General features: G+C 41.8%; 1 protein-coding gene across 1 annotated transcript in view; it reads right to left on the minus strand.

Annotated features, from left to right (window-relative positions):
- IPMK (inositol polyphosphate multikinase) overlaps positions 1 to 22026 on the minus strand; it is a 57758-nt gene that overhangs the window by 16199 nt on the left and 19533 nt on the right. Inside the window, exons 2-3 of the mRNA XM_019507724.1 lie at positions 15413 to 15599; positions 1889 to 2061 (exon numbers count right to left, since the gene is read on the minus strand). Coding sequence (XP_019363269.1) covers positions 1889 to 2061; positions 15413 to 15599 — 360 coding nt within the window. The remainder of the gene's footprint in view (positions 1 to 1888; positions 2062 to 15412; positions 15600 to 22026) is intronic.

The raw sequence follows: 22026 nt of genomic DNA on the forward strand, positions 1-22026 counted from the left end.
TCTCTTTTTTCCTTTTTTTTTTTTTTTTTTTTGGGGGGGGTGGGGAGGAGTGGGCAGATAAAACACATTATGTTGGCCCTTTTCCAGTCCTCTGATAGCTGGTCTCTCTCCCGCTACTTTGTGAATATCAGTGCCAAAGGCTAAGAGATCTCCTCTGCCAGAAGCTTTAGCTAGGGTACTGAAGGTAAATTTTTTTGCTAAGACTGAGGCAAAGTAGCTGTTGAGAAGCTCTGCTTTCTTTGCACCTTCTGTTAAGAGTCTCCCCTGGCTAGTTAGTTGACCCACAGCTTTTTTTTTCTGGCCAGACTTACAGAACCTCTTCTTGTTGTCTTTGATCTCTCTTCCCAGATGCTTCTCAATCTTCATCTTTGCCTTCCTGATTTAGACCCTGAAAGCTCTTGCTATTTCCTGGTGACTTGCTCATTTTCCCATCACTTGTATGCTTTCCTTCTGCATTTAAGGCATCCTAGAAGCTCCTTACGCAGCCACATGGTCCTGGGAGGATGGACTGAAGGATAAATGTGCCTAGGAGGACTGGGAGGTTCTGAAGGGCACAGTATTGAAAGCCCAACAAGAAACTCTTCTGACACAATGGAAGATTAACTCCTCTTCCTGATTTTGTGGCCTATAACTCCTCAGCATTATATCAGTGCTGCATATTTCCCCTTTCATTTTCACCCAAATATATTTCACTGTGCTATCTTCTTCCTCCTGAACCAGGAAACAAGCATATAGGTTTTTGACATAAAAGGCAAGACCACCACCTCTTCTCCCAACCTTGATTTTCCAAAACAAAACGTAACCCTCCATGTTGACACTCCAGTCACAAGAGCTCTCCCACCAGGTCTCTGTGGTACCAATCAAGTCACAAGTTCTGTTCACAGGCTGCAGCTTTCAGCTTATCTTGTTTATTCCCCATACTGCTCACATTTGTATATATACACACACATTGGACATATTTTGCATTTCAATCTACCCTCTTCCCTTTTGCATCACTTGTTGCTGTCCTGTGGCTCTCTGGCCCTCTCAGAGTTGAACTGCTGCTTCTGGTCCTTTCCTCTATGGATTGCTTGCTGTTGATGAAGGGTTTTGTTCACTATCCATCAGACCTAATTTAAAGCTCACCTTACAAGGTTGGCCAGATGACGACTAGAAAAATGCTCTTTCCAATTTTGGTCCGGTGGATCCCATCTGTTGATGGGAGCAGTCTTCCTCCCCAGAACATTTGCTGGTTGTCAAAGACTCCAAAGCTTTCACATTGAAATCATCTCAGTCATATTTTTACTTCCAGGATATGATGGTCCCTGCCTGGGCCCTTGCCTTCCACAGGGAGGACGAATTAAAAGAAGTCTGCAGTACTACAGCCATGGTATTAGTCATAGTCTTGCAAACAAAGCTCACACATATGTCTGTAGGCAAGTAACAAGATGGTTCATAAAGACATTTTTTCTAAAAGATTTTAAAATACCAAAAAAATACAACCTGAAGGACTGATGCCTACAGGAATAGTTTCACAACCAGAGCACAAAAATGTTGCTTGATAATCCCCCTAAACATCTACGACAATTGAAAATCATTTTTATAACAATAGTGACAACTATTTCGTGAATAACCAACATTCTAACCCAAGCTATTCTGACAGATATATTTCCGTACTCCAGTTAGAATTATGATCACAAGAGACATTGAACAGTTAAATACATAATTTAAATGAGAACAGAGATTTGAGATGTATTTTATAGTCCACAGGATATTAATACTTTTCAATGATCTCTCATATTTTAATAACCTCATAATAGAAGTGTTTTTATTTGCTAGAAAACTATATTAATTCTTATTTTGATAATATACCAGAACTGAATTTAAAATGTAAAAAAGGAAGACTTACCCTCATGCCAAGCACCAAGAACCCAATCTCTTCCATAAGTGGGTACTTGCTGACCTGTTGGTGAATCTTCTCAGCTGAAGCGTATGGATCATAACTTTTCTGGCCTATTTTCACATCCATTATGCAAGGCTTATTAAACTTACGGGTCACATCTTCCAGTTTTAGGTAGAGATCTATTAAAAAGGAAAAGAAATCAAAAGCCTAATGCAAAGGATTTAATTACAAAAATTGCGTAAGTCAAGAGGGTGGGGGCAATAAAGGAAAAAGGGGGGAAAAAAAGTCAAAGGCAATGTCTAGCACATTCTTTAAGTACTAATTAAACAGGTAAAATAAATGTCCCAAAGAATAAACACTAAACCTAGCATCCAACACTTACAAACTCTATTGTTGTCAAGTCCAGAAGAGTAGTTATATACTTAAACTACCCCAGCCAATGCAGCCACTCAGTCAGATTCCAATTTATTGTTCAAAAGAAACAGGTGAGTTTAATTTACATGAGTCTTTAACATATTTAAGTCTATATTAAAGAGCATCTAAATTAGATCAAAATATTAATATTTAAACATAGAATCATAAAGAACTTGGGCTAGAAGGGACCTCTGTAATTCATCTAGTCCAACACACTGCCCAAGACAGGATCATGCCTGGGAATTAGAACTGTCATTTCTATTGTTAGGAAGTCAATTGGCACTTCTTACATCCTTAATACAGTACAGCAAAAATTCACCTCCCATTCCTGTATCTACCTCTTTACTCAAGCCAGCTATGCTCTCCTCCTCTCTCCCATGTGCTTAGGCTTAGCAAAGTAGCTGCAATTTATGCAAAAAAGACATAATTAGGCCAGGCAGGTAAGAGAGGATATGGGCAGGATACAGGCTGTCTTGTATCTGGGAAGAAGGAGATAACTCTTACTTAAGAATTGCATGGGTTTTGGGGGTTTATTCGGTTTTTGTTGTTTTGTTTTTTTTATACATTGATAAAAATCATCAGTAAAGGACTTCATCCCCATATAGATCATATATTAATTAAGTGTTAAGTATTTTAACCTTCCTGCTTTAAGTAAAAAGAGATTTAAAACACTGTCACAACAGAGATGCACACAACCTTTTGTTTTTTTCCCTTCTAAATATTACTATTTTTGGAAAACGAAGGAAAGAGATTTGATGGATATATGCAGCAGAACCCACCAAAGTTGTAGGACTAGATCCCCAAGTCTCAATAAAAGATGAGTTTGCAAAACCAGCCATAGATATACACAGCCACAGCAATCAGCTGCACAAGACCATTGTAGTACAACAGCTAAATGGAGAAGCAGCACCCTTTGATATAAAAGCTGCAGCAAACAGTTCTGTGGCTTCTCCTTCACTTAATCTACCACAAATTAAGCTGCATACAAACCACTCATATCTGAATAATCCATATTCTATAGCAATGGATGAAAACAACCTACTTTTTATTTTTTTGGCCTTAGTGTCATTACCATTACACAACATCTCCTTTTCTTGAACACACATAAAGATAATCACAAGATTCAATGGCTAGAAGTTGAAGATAGAACAATGTGACTAGAAATAAAACATTAAAACAAAAAACAGTAATTATAATTAACCACTGAAGCAACTTACCAAGGGTTCTGGTGCATACTCCATTACTGAAAATATTTATATTGGGACTATATGGTTTTCTACAAAAATGTGCTCTAATACAAACAAGAGTTAATTCAGAGGTCCTGCGGTGCATGTTATGCTGGAGATAAGGCTAGCCCAGGGGGTCGACAATATTTTTGGCCAGAGCTCCAAAAATACCCCAAACCTGAACACCTTGACCTGGCATACCAGAAGCAGACCACAGGCGAGCCGTGATGAGCCCAATCCTCGTTGCTGGTGGCAGCTGCATGCACACCTGTGTGGACAGTGGGAAAACGGCCAGGGTTGTTCTGCCCTGGCTCCTTTCTCACCCTGCACCCTGAGGCACACAAGCAGTTGTCACTGCCACGGAGCCAGTGCTGAGGCTCCAGAGCCCAGTGCAGCTGTTTGCAGCCTGCCTGCCACCTGCTGCAGTTGCCCGGAGTCTGGACAAGCTGTGGCAGGAACCCGGGCTCCAGAGCCCCAGCACATGCCTCTGGACAGACAGCATGGGACAGGCCTAGGGCAGTGCAACCCGCCCCCCCGCCTCTAATGTGTAGGCTGGCCAGGGCTCCAGAGCCTGGTACAGCAGCCAGCCTAGGCTCTGGGCAGCTGCTACCAGCCAGAGCCCTGGCCACATGCTGCAAGCAGCCTAGGCGCCATGGCCGGTGGCAGCTGCCTAGAGCCTAGGCCAGCTGTGGCATGCTAAGCAAGATGGCTTCACATGCCATGCGCTGACATACATACCGGGGGTTTCCAACCCCATTCTAGCTTTTTCACACAGGCATGTTTTAATAATACACAATATACGCTGGTTAAATTCTTGGGGGCCTGATGTTGGTAGCCTACCTGGAGTTCCTTCTACAGAGAAAGTAGCAGTAGGGCTTTCATCACTGTTGCTGGAATGGTTGAAGAAATAGCAGTTAGGGCCTTAGGCACCCTATACCAAAAGGCACCACTTTCCTCAAAGCAGGCTATTAGTTTGTCTCAGAAAAGTTATATGGACACTGAAACCTTAGTAAAGCTTCCACATTTTAGCATCATTACTTTAGCAGTATAAAAAGGCACATATTAGAGCATCTTAAAAATACTAGAGCAATAATTTTTATGTTTAGGATTTTTTTTTTGAAGAGGTTTGTTCCAATACATTGGAGACAAAGTTGAGTCTGAGTCCATGGCACTCTCACTTAACCTCACCTGTTTGGTTGTAGCTGATAAACGCAGATGCATAGCCTAAGTAGGTCATGTGTTGAACTTTAGATGACCTCCTACTTGGAAGCATGCTTAATTAAATTCAGAAGATTCTGGAAGACAGTGTCCAGTGCACAAAAGTGTGCCATGGGCAGAGCCCAGGCATGCTGGGTGAAAAGCCCATAAGGGCTTTGGATTGACAGAAACTACATGCATGATTGGGACTGGGTGAGAGTGTGGATCTGTCCAGTCTGGCTGCCTGTGTGTGTGTGTGACTGGATCAGTGTGCGTGAACAAGTGATAGAATTGTGGTGAATGAACATGGTAGAAGTGGTTTGGTGGTGTACTGGTGCATTGGTGTGGATGATCATTGGGCTACGCCACGACCATGGAGGTCCAATGAGCTGAGCACACCCTCGACAGCGAAGCCGACATAGAGCTGACCATCATCCCCAGCAACCTCTACTCCTGAGACTCCACCTGTCCTCACCGCTGCTGATTTCCTGGTTGTGATCTCCCAGTAAGAGTGGTCAGGGTTGGCACCCCAGATTCTCTCCCTGGGTGCACCTAGCACTTAAGTAGCAGCCCTCCGCCCTCTAGTGCAAGTAACACCCACTCTCTCTCATTCCTTTCTCCTCCCTTCCCCTAACGCAGAAGGTAAGCCGCCACCAGATGATCATCTTTGGCGTGATGACTGTGATCTACACTTACTGTAATCAGGAACGGCAGCAATCCAGTGTTTAATAAAGTTTTCCCCTTAAATAATAAAGTTCATACCCACCCCTGAGTCAATATTGCTTCTGAGGTTATAGTGTTTCATTGAGTCTTTAGAGGGATTGAATTATAATACAGGTAAGATCTTAAGTTAGGTATAGGTTTTAGAAGTTACTAGGAATAGTTTTATTAGGTGTGTAGTCAGTTCCTAGTTCTGTAGTTACATTGGTTGCTCTTGCTGTTGTATGTCCTGTTATTTACCTGTTGTCGAAGCTATTTATATTTACCTGTCACTAATAAACCGATTAATTTGTTCCAGTTAAGTATCAGTGAGAGTTTCTTTATTTAGTCATAAGTACAAGCAATTTCCAGATTGATAGGATGGTGATAGATATGCCTAGTCAATTTGTTAGCCAGCGCAGGGGCCAAAAACCACCCCACTTGGAACCAGACTATTGGGTCAGACTATTGGGCACTGCTAATTAAAGTCTTGGTCCAACAATTGCTTGTTATGCACTACACAAGAACTGGTCATCTGAAAATGCAACAAGACTAGAAATCAATTATTACATCCAAAGGACACAGAATCATGTCCCCCAGGCCCCTCACCATTTTTGAAGTCTTCCATTAGACTCTCTTCAATTTGTCCACATCCTCTCTGTAGCAGGGGCCCCAAAACTAGACACAGTAGTCCAGATGTGGCCTCACCAGTGCTGAATAGAAGGGAATAATCACTTCCCTTGACCTACTAGCCACACACCTACCAATGCAGCCCAGTATACTGTTAGCCTTCTTAGCAACAAGGGCACACTACTGGTTCATATTCAGCTTATTGTCCACTGTAACCCCCAGGTCCTTTTCTGCAGAGCTGCTTCCCAGCTCATCAGCCCTCAGCCTGTAGTCACGCACAGGACTGTTCCATCCTAAGTGCAGGACCTTGCACTTGTCCTTGCTGAACATCTCAGGAGATTTCTTTTGGCCCAATCCTCCAATTTGTCTAAGCTGCTCTGAAACCTAGCCCTACCCTCCAGAGTATCTACTACCGACTCCAGTTTGGTGTCATATGCAAGCTTGCTCTATGCCATCTACCAGGACACCACTGATGTCCTGAGAGACATCAAACTGGAAGACATTGAACAAAATCAGCCCCAGGACTGACCCCTGAGGCACTCCACTTGATACTGGCTGCCAACTAGACACTGGGCCATTGACTCCTACTCCCAGAGCCTGATGCTCCAGCCAGTTTCCTATCCATCTTACAGCCCATACTTCCTTAGCTTGCCTGCAAGAATGCTGTGGGAGACTGTACCAAAGCCTTACTAAAATACACCACATCCACCAGTCTCCCCGCAACCACAGAGCCGGGCACCTCGTCACAGAAGGCAATGATTGGTCAGGCATGACTGTCCTTTGGTGAATCCATGCCAACTGTTCCTAATCACCCTTTTTTACTCCAAGTACTTAGAAACCGATTCCTTGAGGATCTGCTCCATGATTTTTCCAGGGACCGAGGTGAAGCTGACTGGTTTGTAGTTTCCTGGATCCTCCTTCCTCCCTTCCTTAAATATGAGCACTATGTTTGCCATTTTCCAGTCTTCCAGGAATATAATACTGGGTACAAATACGTTAGATCCCAATAGGATTACTAAAGGATACAATATCAATAACTATATCTACAATGAGAGAAGAATCCTTTCCAACTTCAACAAATGCAGAGAAAATTTTTCATCAATAAAAGCAACTTTCCCAGTTAAAAATAAATAAATAAAATTTACCAGATACAGATTTCCATCTGGACAACCCATGTGGAAGGCACATTATTCTTTTTCCATTAAAGGGCACAGTGCAATTCAGAAACCAAAATGTTAATTGGTGTAGAAGGCATGCAAAGTTTCAAGAATAACATTTAAGTGTTCATGAAATTGCATACTACAGAACTCATTTTGGTTTATCTTCAAAACGTGCATCTAAACATACAGTGAATGAAGTAATTTATAAACTGTAAAGGCTGAATATAAACTGCTGAACTAAAGACAAGTTGCACAGGAAGGCAGCCAGGTCTTTGTACTATGTCTATATACATATATGTTAGATTAATGTTTAGATAGATAGATAGAATGCATATTAGCACTGTGCGAAGCTTTGGTCACTGATTCGATTCGGAGGAGATTCAGCCCAATTTGGTGGCTGAATCTCCGAATCAAAGTCAGGAGACCAATTAAATTTCTCTGAATTGAACCAGAAGCTTCCAATTTGATTTGGAGAGATTTGATGATTCAGACAGATACAGCTATATATGTTTTTTCTACATAACTCAAAGTACCAGGCAGCCTGTGAAAGCTGAGATGGTGGGGCAGATACAGCGTCCCATGGGAGCGCAGCAGGGTCCCCATTGCACTCAGCGGCAGACCCAGAAGTGGACCAGAAGCACTTATGGTCCACTTCCAGGTCCACAATGAAGCATGCAGGGGATCCCACCCCCCATGCTCGGCAACTGGTGCCTCCTAGGTTTGGGGCAGCACACAGGGTCCCCCTGCGACTGATCACCAAGCCAAGGGGACACGGTGGGTGAAGCATCGTCCATATGCTTGGCAGTGGACTGGAAGTATTTCTGGTCCACTTCCGGGTCTACCGCCAAGCATATAGGTGGCCCCCCTGTGCTCCTGTGGGACGCTCCATCCGCCCCACCATCTCAGCATTAGTGAGCTATGCCTGGTACCTCAAGATATGTAGGAAAAAAACCACCAACCCCCCCCCACACACACACACACAAAGCTGTGTCTATGGCCAAATCGCTGATTTGCTGAATCAGAATAGAATCCTCAGATTCCGCTAAATCGAATCAGGACAGTGATCCAAATCAGCGAATCGAATCACTGTCCCCTGAATTGGGCTGAATCCAAATCAAATACGGCCCGCTTTGCACACCCCTAATTCATATATTACATAGAAAACCTGACTGCATGGTATATTTTTTTCAATCACTCAAAAAAAAAAAAAAGAAAGCCCAAAAAGCTGTAACCAGGCTTTTTGGTACCCAGTGCATGTCATGTGCAGAGCACCTCCCCACATGCTACTACATAACACTTCCATTTGATTTGGCACCTCTTGTGCAAAGGCTACCAGTGCTGGGGCACCACTGGCACTACCCTTGCTACAGTACAACCCGCACACTTGTGTGCATGCCTCCATAGCTCCCTCTAGATCAGTGTTTCCCAACCAGTATGCCACAACACAATGGCGTGCTGTCAGAAATGAACAGGTGTGCCGTGGAATTTTGGGGAAAAAAAAAAGTCATGTTAGAAAAATAAATGAATAAAGAAACACATTCTATAAATTAGTTTTGTGGATGGAACTGAAGTGTAGTGTGTCATGTTGCCATTCCAGCGTACAGATGTGAGACAGTATGTCACGCTACACTCCAATGACGTTGTATGTGGTCAAAAAATCATGTTGAGCAGAGAAGTCGTGGAGTGTACACTTAGTGTTGAATCTGAACATGAGCACAAGAAAGTCAAAGGCTGAGCCAACACTGCTACTACAGTGAGTGTTATTTGCATTATGGATTTTCATTTACCGGCAAACTAAATGGCCCTCTTCCAATATGTTTTGTGTGTGGGGAAAAATTTTCAAACCATGCCATGGTGCCAAGTAAGTTGAAGACAACTTCTTAGAACCAAACACCTATCCCTTGCCAACAAGGATAAAGATTTTTTTTAAGCGTTTAAAGGAACAAGATGAAAAATAAGTGCAAATGATGAAAGACAGTGTAATGGTGTCTAATAAAGTACTGGAGGCAAGCTCCTTGGTCACTGACCTTGTTGTGAAGACAAAAAAAACCACATACAATCACAGTGTCTTTAATTTTACCAGCATGTAAAGAGATTGTGAGGGTAATATTAGGCTCAAATGCAGTCAATGAAATCGCAAAGATTCCCCTCTCAGACAATAAGATAAGTTGCACACTGATGATATATGTCTGCTGGCATTGAAACTGTTGTTCAAGAAAATATAAAATCAAGTGGAAATTTTGCTTTGCAGCTTGATGAATAAACAGATATTGGGGTCATGTTCAACTCTTGGTTAACATCAGGTTCACTGATGAAAGTAATATAAAAGATTTTTTTTCTTCATTTTGCAAGTAGCTACCAGGTAACACAACTAGAGAAGAAATGTTCAAGGTGACAACAGCCTATACTAAGGAGGGAGAACTGGAATGGAAAAACTGCCTGAGTGCATAGATGGGCAGCCTCTATAACAGGGCAAGTGAAAGAGTTTTTAAACCAGGTCAAGCAAAAAACCTGCAATGTGCTGGTGACCCACTGTTTCCTGCACCAGGAAGCACCTGTGCCCAAGAGATTGCTGGAAGAACTTCTCAGTTTGCAATGGAACAATACAAATACTGACCTTAATAAAAGCACAGCCCTTGAAATGTCTCCTTTTCTCATTGTTACATGGGAGCAGAACATCAGAGTTTGCTTTTGCATGCAGAAGTATGCTGGCTTTCCCATTGAAAAGTTATGTCACATTTATACGAGCTGAGAGGAAATAAAATCTTTAGTTTGGAGCAACATGCATAGGCAAACCTGACTGCTGATGTGCATGTTGTAGCATGGTGCACAAAGATTGCCTACCTGGGGTGATATACCCCTCAACAATCTAAACAGGAAGATGCAAGGAAAAAATCAACAACCTTCTCTCCAGCACTGATAAACTGCATGGGTTTAGATCCAACTAGCTCTCTGGTGTGAAAATATAGCAGAAGGCAAGTTAGAAAATGTTCCCTGGTAAACTGGGCAGATCCAACTAGCAGTATTTTGGTCCCATGAGCCATATAGAATGGCCTGGTGGGCCAGATCTGGCCCATGGGCTGTATTTTGCCTGTCCCTGATCTAGACTATTCTCAGTAGGAGGCAGATGACAGAACAAGGAGCAATGGTTTCAAGTTGCAGTAAGGGAAGTTTAGTTTACATATTAGGTAAAACTCTCTCACTAAGGGGGTAGTAATTTAAACACTGGGACAGGTTACCCAGAGAGACTGTGGAATCTCCATCCTTGGGGGTTTTTGAGATCCAGCTACATAAAGCCTTAGCTAGAATTATATAGTTTGGGATGGTGCCACTTTGAGCAGGGAGTTAGACTAGATAACCTCTTGAGGTCCCTTCCAACTCTAATTTTCTACAAATTCAATACCTGCAGTGTCCCAGGCCAAAAGCCGGGGCCATTACAGCATGCCTCCTTGCTCAGCTGGAGCAGACAGCTTGGACCAAGGCTAGCACACCCACCTTGAGAGGATGAGGGTTTGTAGGGGAGGTGCAAAGCATCCTGGGACTGTGAGTTAACTTGAATCTGGAGATCTGGGACAGAAGTTCAATAAACTGATTTAACCTAAATTAGTTATGTCTAATACTACTACATCCTTCCACGTTTATCTTCAACCAGTTTTGGTCATTTTGAAAGCAGTTTACGTGCACTGAACTTCTATTGTGTTACAGACTTGAACTAGTTTCCATTCATTTATACTGGTTAATATGTCATTTCTGTCCCTAGCCTAGGAGTTAAAGCATTTTACCTACTACCTTCTCTCTTGAAATATAGCCAATGGGCACTTGAACACATCACGGGGTTTAATCCTCATTAAATTAAATAATTAAATGCAACGCAGGAAAGTGGGACCATCCCATGCTGCCCCCCACCAAACAGGGCCCTCCACCCCGTGCCCTGCCCCGCAGCTATGGGAGCAGGGAGCCAGCACACAGTACAAGAAAGAAAAAAAAAAAAAGTATCAGCAATTCAAAAGAGAACTACAAAAAAGTTGCAGTGTCATCTGATGGGCAAGGAGGCTCATAACAAGTCTTTGAGTGCCTTTGTGTTTGCATACAATGAAACCATGGACATGACGCTTTAATTTGCAGAGAGCTAAGCTAAACTATGTCCAAGGAGTTTTAGTTTAATGCACCAGAAAGACAAACCCGCTTGCGCAAAGCCACACCACTGCAACAAGACAGGGCAAAAAAACGTGACGTGTACAAACACCCAGTGTTACTCAAATGTATTAAACAACTAAGATCAGTAAGTCCTTTAAAACAGTTAAGCAAAACCCACCAGCAAGTTTAGTGTCACTCCTACTCACCCCCTCAACAACTTCAGACTTATTCCTGAAGCAAATATCCTGTTTCCTGCCTCAAAGTATCTAGATTTATGTTCAGCTACCCTTGATCAGATCTTCTCCACTCCCAGAGGCTTCTTATTCTTTCATTTATACTTGCCTTCAAAATAAACAGACCACAGATTTTGTGAAAGAAACTCTGTGTTTTTGCTGCAGTGTTCGATTCCCATCTATATTCTGTTCAGCACCTTAGTACAGTGGTTCCCAAACATTTTCCAGTTTTAACCCCACTTACAGACAAATAATTTTCTGTAGTATTAGTAGTAACTGTTTGCATGTCCACAATGAAAAAGAGGCAAAGACTTATGCATGCTTCAGCTGCTTCACAGTAGCTGCCACCAACTACCCAGCAACAGGCATGTCTACACATGTGCTTTAATGCGTAGTAGCCTGTTTTACTGTGCATTAGGAGCATAATGGCAAAAAGTGTGCTAATGTGGAGTAAAATTAAGCTACTGTACATTAAGTGCCACTAAAAAATCATGCACATTAGGGTAGCCTAACGCGCATTTAGTTAGCACCTCACATTAGAGGTACTAAAACTTAATGAGCACTAACAAAAGTGCATTAATAAACATGTAGATGCATCCAATGAGAGCTAAACCAAAGCAACTTAACTCAATTGCTTCAGCTGCCTTACTGAGGGGTAAAAATAACCTATGTACAAAGCAAGTGGAATGGCCAAGGCATGGTAAAATCCACTTCTCCACTAACTGTGGGCATATAGGGCCAATTCATACATGGGGGAAATTAAGGGTTGTGACTTGGCAACTTTTGGGATAGCATCTTATCCCCTTTAATCTATCCACTTATCTCGATCCCATAACCACATAATTGAAGTACATGTGTAAAAATAAAAAGCCTCTGGGACTGGAAGACATTGACAAATCAAGGGCAACAAACTGATTCAGGGTACTTTAAAGTCTTGAGGATATTTATTTTCACAACGCCCTTGTGAATTGCTGAAGTATTACCATGATTTTGTTTTGTGAAAATGGGAAACTGAGGCACAGGTGGACTGGGTTCCTACCTCAATGATTTCAAAGGGAATTAGGTGACTTGACTGCTTCTGAGGATCCAAGAACATGCACAAAAACTGTGGCAGCTCAGGGAACTGAACCAGGATCTCTAAAGTGCCAGGTCAGTGACTTAACAGCGGGATCATCCTACCTTTCCTACTATCCGCATTTTTTTAGCTTGAAAATATTTACACAGGCAAAATGATCATGTATCACTTCTGTAATGAAATATGCATCACTTTTTAAGTTATAATTTTCTAAAATATTATGCAAGTCACCATTATTTTCAAGTGCTTCTGATAGTTGCACATATATGCTCAAACAGAATCCTTTTTGGAAAGCTGCATATGAATACAGAGAATAACAGCTGTTAAAATGCCTATAGGCTAGATAAACATCCACTAAACATAAAAGGATTTGCATACTTCATATTAAAAACCCATTCAGGAAAAGATTTGTAAATATTCATACTTAATGTCTGTAAATGCATTCCAATGTATAAAGAACACATTTCTATAGTTTAGGGGAAAAAATCCTTCAGGTTTTTTAAGTGGTGTTTATATATTTTATTAAAACACTAAGGAAAACAAACCATATGAGAACAAAGCTGGTCCAGTGCACATTGCAAGATTCATCCACATTCTGAAAGTGCTTAACCATTCTGTCTTTGGAAGAATTAGTGGCCAAAAAATCAACTGCCATATTCTATTTGGTTTTTTGTAATTTACTAAGATCTTGACATTTTGAATAAGGGAAAGGAACCTCAGTTGCTATCAGCTGCAGAGAAAGAAAGGCTTTAAAGTAATTCATATTGATCTGACATGTTCTTAGTCTAGGTAAAGAAAATTAAGAGTCTAAAAAGCAATATACAGTACTTAACAGCAGTAAAGTTCAGAAAATGAGCAAGGGAAGAGTCAGGCAGGAATGGCTAAAGCCTTAAAAATTGAGCAAAATAACTAAAATGGATATTTTAGATATACGTGGGGAGATACAATTTTTAAGGCCTATGAATGTCTAATCATATTCTCCCACATGAACTTGTGCTGGTGGGTACGCATAAGTCAGAACCATCATGTTTCAATTTTATATTAACATAGGCAGGTTGATGCTGGCTCATGTGCATCTGCTTGCTGACCCTGGTAAAACTTGATTTTGGAGACCTATACATACATATATTTTTTCTCCTTTCTTTAAAAAGACACATTATTTCAGTGAAGTTGAACAGCTGCACCACATACCTGAACCAGTGTTAACATTAATATGGGTAACTGTGGGCATGATTTTGTATGTTCTTTAGCTTCATTATGTTCCAATTTATATTCTCAATGCATTTTTTATCCAGTCTAGCTAGCAACTCCTTCAGACTCATCTAAGTGCTGCAGCAGCCCCAGACTTCTCATTTCCACTCTTCCCCTAAAAACAAAAAAATAATTACCCCACGTAGCATCTGATATTCCAGCTCTCATCCCTTGCAGCTATCTTTTTTTTAGCCCAGGTACATTCAATAACATTCCAAGTCTCACTGATCCTCCACTTCCCTGCTGCAAGTTTAAGATATCTAGTAGTATGCCTCACCTCCTTCACTAATAAAACATCTCTGTCAGATAAATTCTCCCTCTTTACCATGATACTCTCATCCAGAAAAAACTACAGGGGGCTGTGCTTCACATGCTGCCCTGACCACTTAAGGCTCTATATCAGATGCTCCCAAAAGAGTAGGAGGTAGGAGAACCTCTTACAAATTTAAGTATGATTAATACAGAATGTAAGCTACATAAAAAATAATTAACAGAACAGATTTTGAAAGTGATATGCTCTTAAGATATAACCTAGAAATGTACCCACCACTGACTAAGTCCACTGAACAGCACAAAATATAAAACAACAACAAAAAAGCCTAGTAAGTACCAGTATGGAATTCTGAATCAAAAGGGGCATTTAAGACTCAGAACTCAAAAGACAAATCCTTAGCCAAATTCTTAAGTGGTATGTAGATCAGCTGATGTTCCACCACGCCGCCCCCCTCCCCCTGTGAATTTGCCAGCACTGTATAACTTTCTATCCTAGATTTAGGATAGAAAGGAACAAGAATTGAAGCTTACAGAGTAGAGGGGTTGAAGAGTTAAACTCAATGATGCATATATAATTAGGAAGGTCAAATAGTGACAGACTGTAAAACTGATTAAGATATTGCAAAAAGAAAATAAGGTATAAGTGTAAGCCAACGAAATACCAGGTACTATATTAATTATGGTAAAACTTATTTTCACAGAGCTTCCGGAGTCCAATCCATACTGTATTTGGAGAGCAATTTACTAAGAAGTAGCATAAGGTAGAACATGTTATGCAAATACCACGTGACTTCTAGTGACATTAATCACAGATTTAGAGAGCCTTTACACTGTCCTTCTGTTTTTCCATGATCTGGAGGTCCAATTTCTTCACATAAGAGATAAGAAAGCAATAAATTAGTTACTACCATCTCAGATATGCAGTAAGGGTGTGTGTCTTCTGTCTCCATTTATATTTCAGAAAGATTAAAGGGAAAATAAATCAATATATGCATAACACTAAATATATTAAAGGTATTTGATCTTGGTCTCTCACAAACTGAGGATATCTGTGGGAAAAATATTTACTTGCATTAAAAGTTCTTAAACGGGGGGGGCTTATTTAAGTGGCTGTTTTATGTAATATTATAGAAAACAAGAGTTTACTACAAAAAAAATTGGACTTGGGATTGCCAGTTATTCTCCAGAAGATTTTCCACCTAGTTGGGGCTGACATCGTAAAATAAGAACATTACCATTTGGTGCAGTAGGCGGTGACCAGATGCCAAAATATTTTGGCAAGTATTTCCGCAGCTCAAGGAGAACACTGTCACAACAATCAGCAGCAAAAACCTGAAAGAAAACAAACAAGAGGTTGAGGATGTGAATCACTTCAAAATGCACACTATATACCTTCCAGAGTCCAGCAACTATCACCTTATCCTTGAATATTTAAAGCTACATCTCAAAATGTAAAGAGCCTATAAAATTCAAGTGAAATATTAAACAATATGAGTAATCCAATGCATCTGTGATCTTCCAACTTTCAGAACAGTCAGAATTATTGAGTTCTCTATTTACAGAGTACTGAGCTGGTTAACCTGAACAAAATTCAGTTAAATCTCCGATCAAAATTTACACTGTGATTGTTTGTATAAAAAAAAGCAGGATAGAGTAGAAAAACGAACTCAATCTTCTCTAAATCCTGGATTGTAAGGATTACTAAAGATTTTAGCCATTTTCAGTGTTATCAGGTTTAGTCTACAGATGCAATCTGCATTCAGTTTCCTAACTTCCCACAAAAGTAACCCAGAGCTGAACTCTCTTGACTGAACTGCACATATTCCTACAACTCATTTGTTTTCTAGAATGAGAAAAAAGTGTGAAGAGACAAAAGTTAGCTGAAGTAGTAGCTGCCCTTTTGTATTTCTGCAATCTCACCACATTTGCCCAAATCCAAGACAACTCTGAATTCAAAATGACTCTCCAATTGGCTCCATGTTGATCACCTCACCAGAGAGCAGCGGAGGACCCAGTGCCAATTTCCTTACTGCTCTCTGGCTCCCCACTAGGTCCTGTGCTGCTCCCTGGCTCCCTGATGAACCAAGGAGTGGCAGAAGAATTAGTGCAAAGCCAGAGAGCAGAAGAATAAAGCATGCAGCCAGAGTGTGATGAGGGACTAAGTGATGCATCCTGTGCTGCTCTGGCTCCAGACTCATTCCCCCTACCATTTCCAGGCTCAGCTTAGAGTCAGGGAGCAGTGCAAGGACCCAAAGAGCAGCAGGAGAGTCAGCACTGGACCCAGCACTGCTCTCTGGCTCCATAACAATTCCTTTCCCACTTCCTGGCTCAACAAGGAGCCAGAGAGCTGTGAGGGAAATCACAAAGAACAACCCAGGATCCAGTGCTGCCCACAGGTACTTGATTCTAAAGACAAGAGTTTGCGCGCCTCCCCACCCCCATGACAAATGGGAGAGGGGTGGGGGATGGAAATCCTTGAATTACAGTTACAGATAAAATAATTAAACTTCTCACTTATAACTTACAACATTGTAGGAAGTTATTTAAAATGTAAAGTTAAAACACATCCGACTTGAAGTCAAGTATTTAAAATAAATTAGGAACTGTGAGATTTACAGCAATTTTAGGAAAGGTGGATCATCAAGTTGAATTCTGCCTCCATTTGCATTTACATTATGATACAGACTTTAAATATATGGTCATATGCTAGTCTTCTCTGCCATAACGCCTGTTTCATTCATTATGCAAGATATGAGCACAATGGAAGGGGGCTAAAAAAAAATTAAGGTTGTAAAGCAACTATAAATTTGGCATGTTTTTATAAGCATGCTGCTTGTCCTTGCCATGCAAATAAACTTTATTTTACCTTAATAATGTATGGTATACGAAAACAAATAATGTAGATATCTCCAAAGCACAAGTCAAAACCTGCCTTTAAATAGCTACTTTTATTTTTGCTTGCTGCAAGGTATTATGGAAGATTAGGTTAAATTTACTCATTCACCTACTGGTCATCATAATTTCACAACTGGCTAATTTTTATAAACATGAATCTTTATGAAAGAATGATGCAACTATTGTAATACCCAAAATACACTTGTACTGCAAACAGATTTTAGAAAAAGCTATGTACAGCTTACACTATATCTGAAAATGACTATCAACATTGCCTATTCCACAATTTTGTGGCATAAAACACCAGAACAAACAAAAACCTTTTCATTGCGTGAAACAAAGAATTGCTAACAATGTAAAATTATTCTCCTAACTATAAAAGAGGCAAGAGTTACTCTCTTAAATTCAACCATAAACAAGATTTGACGTTTCCCTAGCTATCATAGGGTGTTATGTGAATTTCAAAGCATCTTTAACATTTGCACTAGGGAGAGCAGCTGTACATAAATCAGTTGGTGATCAGGAACTGGTTTAAACTTGTGACAGAACAAAAGTTCAGTGCACCTAAACTGCTTTCAAAATGGCCCAAACCAGTTTAAGATAAACCTGGATGGATGTAGACTTAGCTGATTTAGGTCAAACCATTTTATGGAACTTCTGTCCCAGATCGCCTCCCCATTCAAGTCAACTCAAGAGTCCTCCAGAATCATAGGATGTGGGCTGTGTTCTCTGTTCCAGCAGAGCCGGGCTGGCCCTGCCCCGAGCTGTCAGCAGGGGCTTTCCACACAGCTAGGAGCCAGGTTCATCCCCCTAGCTGATGAGGGGCTGGGGGAATCACAGTGCTGATATGGGGATGGGGCTGAGGGAATCAGCCTGGTTCCTGGCTTGGGCAGGGAGAATAAAGCCCCCACTGTGGGCCTACCCTACCCCAGAGCCAGGTGGAGAGGGAGCTAGACAATCCCCTCCTTCTGCCAGCAGAGGGGGCACAGCCAGGTGATTAACACAGCTCCTGCCTTCCAGCTCAGAGTACATCCCCCACTGCAGCCTCTCCCACCCCCCTGCACTGCCAGCACCAGGCACAGCCCAGCTGGGGGTTCAGATCCAGGCAGGGGAAGAGCTGTTTTTCCCCACCCCACTCCCTCCTCAGCCAGCCAAGGAGGGGATGTAGCTATGGGACTCACCTGGCTCTCAGCTCCAAGAGGGGGGGGGAAAGAAATGCCCCCTTGGGGGCTTCCCTCCTTACGCCAGCTTCTCAGGCTCCCAGGGCTGAGGAAGGGATGTAGCTGGGGGATTGCTTTGCTCCTGGCATGGTGGAGATGGGGACAAACAACCCACTGAGGGCTTCCTCCACTGCCCCCATGCCAGAGAGACCCCATCTGGGGGTCCGGTGCCAGGTCAAGAGGTTTCCCCCAATGCCCGCTCCTCAGTGACCAGAGACTGAGGAGAGGGCATAACTAGAGGTGGGGAGGGGGAACTTGCCATGGCAGTAGCCAGCAAGCTGGGAGGCATGCTCTAATGCCCCTTCCCTACTAGTATTGGCCACTGCAGCCATCTGGCTGCCTTTCCAGTTTGAAAAGTGTACGTCAATTCACTTGCTTATCAATCTAGGCAATTTAGAGGAACCTGCAAAGATTGAATCAATTCAGCTTTGGGCTTTTTGACTGTACTTAGTCTTGTGGTCTCCCTCAAGTGATCTGTTTGGGTCAGATCTATGAAACTACATAGCAATTGTCAATGCAGTATGACATAGGAAAAAAACAAACAGGATTTTCTATTAAAAATATTTACTCATCATTTTTCTGCCAGAAAGATAACAAAACAGCAAGCTTCACTTCTTTTCACTTATAAGTTTTGCACAGGAAAAATTAGTAGCACTTCACAGGATTTGCAGCCTCAAGCAAACTGTTAACCTTTAGCAACTTCCAGAGGCTCAAAAGGGCACAACAAACCCTGACCTATTGTTCAAATAGTCACAAACTCCTGGAAGACCAATTTAGGCCGGACATAAAGGAAAAACTTCTTTACCTGAGTCCCCAGGGCCTGAAATAGACTCCCCCCGCAATCCCGAGGTGGTGCAACCTACTCGGGATACTTTCAAGAAACATTTGGATGCCTATCTTGCTAGAATCATTTGACCCCAGCTGACCTCCTGCAACCTGGGCAGGGGGCTGGACTCGATGGTCTTGCAAGGTCCTTTCCAGTCCTAATGTCTATGAAATCAGAGTTACATTGTAAAACTTCTATTTCAGAATCATTGTGGAGAGAACTCATTTGCCCTCAACTGACCCAGGGGCTCTTCAATTAAAAGCTAGTGTTAACACTCCTCTCTTAGGACCTTTTAGCTGAGCAACCAAAATACTACCACACAAAGATGTAGTGCATATTCCCATCTATGTTTCTTTATGACACTTGTATATTTTTCAAACTAGGTTTGCAGCTTTGTTAAAAAATTTTCTCCTCCCTAACAGTGCATGGAGAGCCACCTAAAACATGAGTAAGAAATGAATGTGCAGAAGTACAGTCTAGAAAAACTTGCAAAGTGGTCTTTAAGTTTTCTGTTGCTGGTCTACTTTTTATATGCAAGCCAGGTTACAACTTTGAATAGGCAAGCTAACGTAATTTGCTGATCTTGGCTGTTTTACCCTTTCAATAGCATTCTTCCTCCTATTTTGAACTGCATTACCAGGTTCTGATGTACAAGCAGATCTCACTGCTTCCCCCCTCCCCACGGTAGAAAAGCACAGACGACACCTCAGGGTATCAAGCCACATATATGAAGGCAGGGAAAGAAAAAAAAAAAAAAAAAGCTTAAGCCAATGATCCTGAAAAGACCCAGAATATGGTCTTCAGAAGTCTCTGCATTCTGTTTACTGAAACTAATTCTACAAGATCTTGTTTCACAACATTACTTGATGACATTGTAAAGGAACAAAATATTTCAGTACCCAGCAGCAGAATAGCCATTACCCTTTTTTTTCAGTGAAGTCTAATTTAAATCAAGACATGTATTTTGTAAACCTGTGTTAACAAAATACCCTAATTCAGGGGTGCCCAGCCCACAGGTGAGGGATCAGATCCAGCTCCTGGTGCTCCCCCTGGGTTCAGAAATTTGGCAGTGGGGAACACTAGCACTGCTCCTCTGCTGTCAAACTTCTGGACCGGTGGCAAGCTGGCTCTGGTTCCCAATCCCAGTGCACAATTCCAGGCAGGGCCAGCACTGGGCCCCAGGGCTCAATCCCAACACGGGGGGCTGGCACTGGGCTCCAATCCCAATACACAGAGTCAGTAAAGGGTGGCGCTGGTTTCCAGGTCCCAATCCCAGCACACAGGGGCAGGAAAAAGGCAGCGCTGGGAACCAGGGCCCAATCCTGGTACTCTGGCAGGAAGGGGGCAGTACCAGACCCCAGGTGCCACTCCTGGCACATAGGGGCAAGCCCCACAAGGTCTGATACTGGTGTGCAGGCCTCAAATCAGGCCCACAGACTGGTCCCAAGCCACTCACCTGGCCCACAATGCCAAAAAGCTTGAGTACGACTGCTCTAATTCATCCTGCAGCAGAAGATTCCTTTTCTGCCTAATTTAATTTTGTGCCACCAGCTGATAACAGTTTACATAACACAAGCTGCCTTATCACATTTTGCCTTATGTAGGCTGAAAGACATACAAACCTTGCAGGGTAGCTGTTACATGTCTATCAGAAAGCTAGAACATCTTTAAATGGCTGACTGATTCATGCCATGCAGAAGAGTGGGAAAGCATCAGAATTGTTTTCAGTCAATGGAAGTCACAAAATACTTATTAAAATGTGAAGTGGTAAGACAAAAGAAAGAACGAGATCGATTAGAAGCAAAATGAGCTGCTACCTCAGAAGAATCTTGAAGGAAATAAAACATATGGTGGAAGAACACAATCACCAGGAACACAGTCTAGCATTCTCTGCACACCTAACTTCTGTGGAGATACAGGAGCACAGAAAATTCATGCAATTCACATTCTGTGCCAAAAGAAACTGCCAACAGACAGGCAGTGCATTAGACCAACATTACCGAGGCTTCAAAGTTCAGTACTTTAAAAGTTAAAAAACTATATGGCAACAGTGGTCTTGGTGATGTAGTTCTACCCTGTTGTATGCCCAACCTGTATAATAATTGAGGCAGGTTCTTCTGATAAAATAACAAGTTCATTAGAATCACAGAAAATGAGGGTTGGAAGGGACCTCAGGAGGTCATCTAATTCAAGCCCCTGCTCAAAGTAGGACCATCCCTAAAGATATCATCCCAGACAATCCCAATCAAGTTATGATAAGATATACTCAAAAGAGAGAGATTTAACATTACATGGACAACAGTGAAACTGTAATTACTTAAGCTCTCAGGTCAAGCAGTTGAAAAGTGAGCAATGTTATTTAAAATGAAGAGGGTGTTGTGCATCTAACATCCTAGATTTGTTTTGGAATCACTTAAAAAAATTAACAATCAGAATTTGATTAGCTGAAATTTTAACAGCTTACTTACACGAATAGTGTGTGTCAAAAGCTGTCAGTACTGCAAAGACTGTTACTACTTAACTGCAGGATTATAATTAGCCAGCAGCAGGAGAAACCTGTTTTCCATGAAAGAGTTAGGCTACATGACCAGAATAAACTTTTCTCCATTCCTGGAACTGAGGGAATTCATGCAGCCATATGCTGAACCTGGGTCCTCAGATTTAGAAGAGACTCTTGCCTGACAGAGCTAAAGAGAAAATGCCAAATCCCATTCTCTTCTCTCCCTTAAATACTCATGGCAGCTCCAAAATATTCTAAGTACAGTATACCAAGCTGTGGCTTCAGCAGCAGCAGAAGCCCAATCTCAGAAAGGTCAGCAACTTCAACACATTGCCAAGAGTGAGAGAAAGAAAATCTTAACATGAGAGAACATTAAATAATATTCTCTTAATATTTTGTAAGGCAAAA

This window comes from Gavialis gangeticus, unplaced genomic scaffold (genome assembly GCF_001723915.1).
Source record: "Gavialis gangeticus isolate Ggan-Ray unplaced genomic scaffold, GavGan_comp1, whole genome shotgun sequence".
NCBI classification, from domain to species: Eukaryota; Metazoa; Chordata; order Crocodylia; family Gavialidae; genus Gavialis; species Gavialis gangeticus.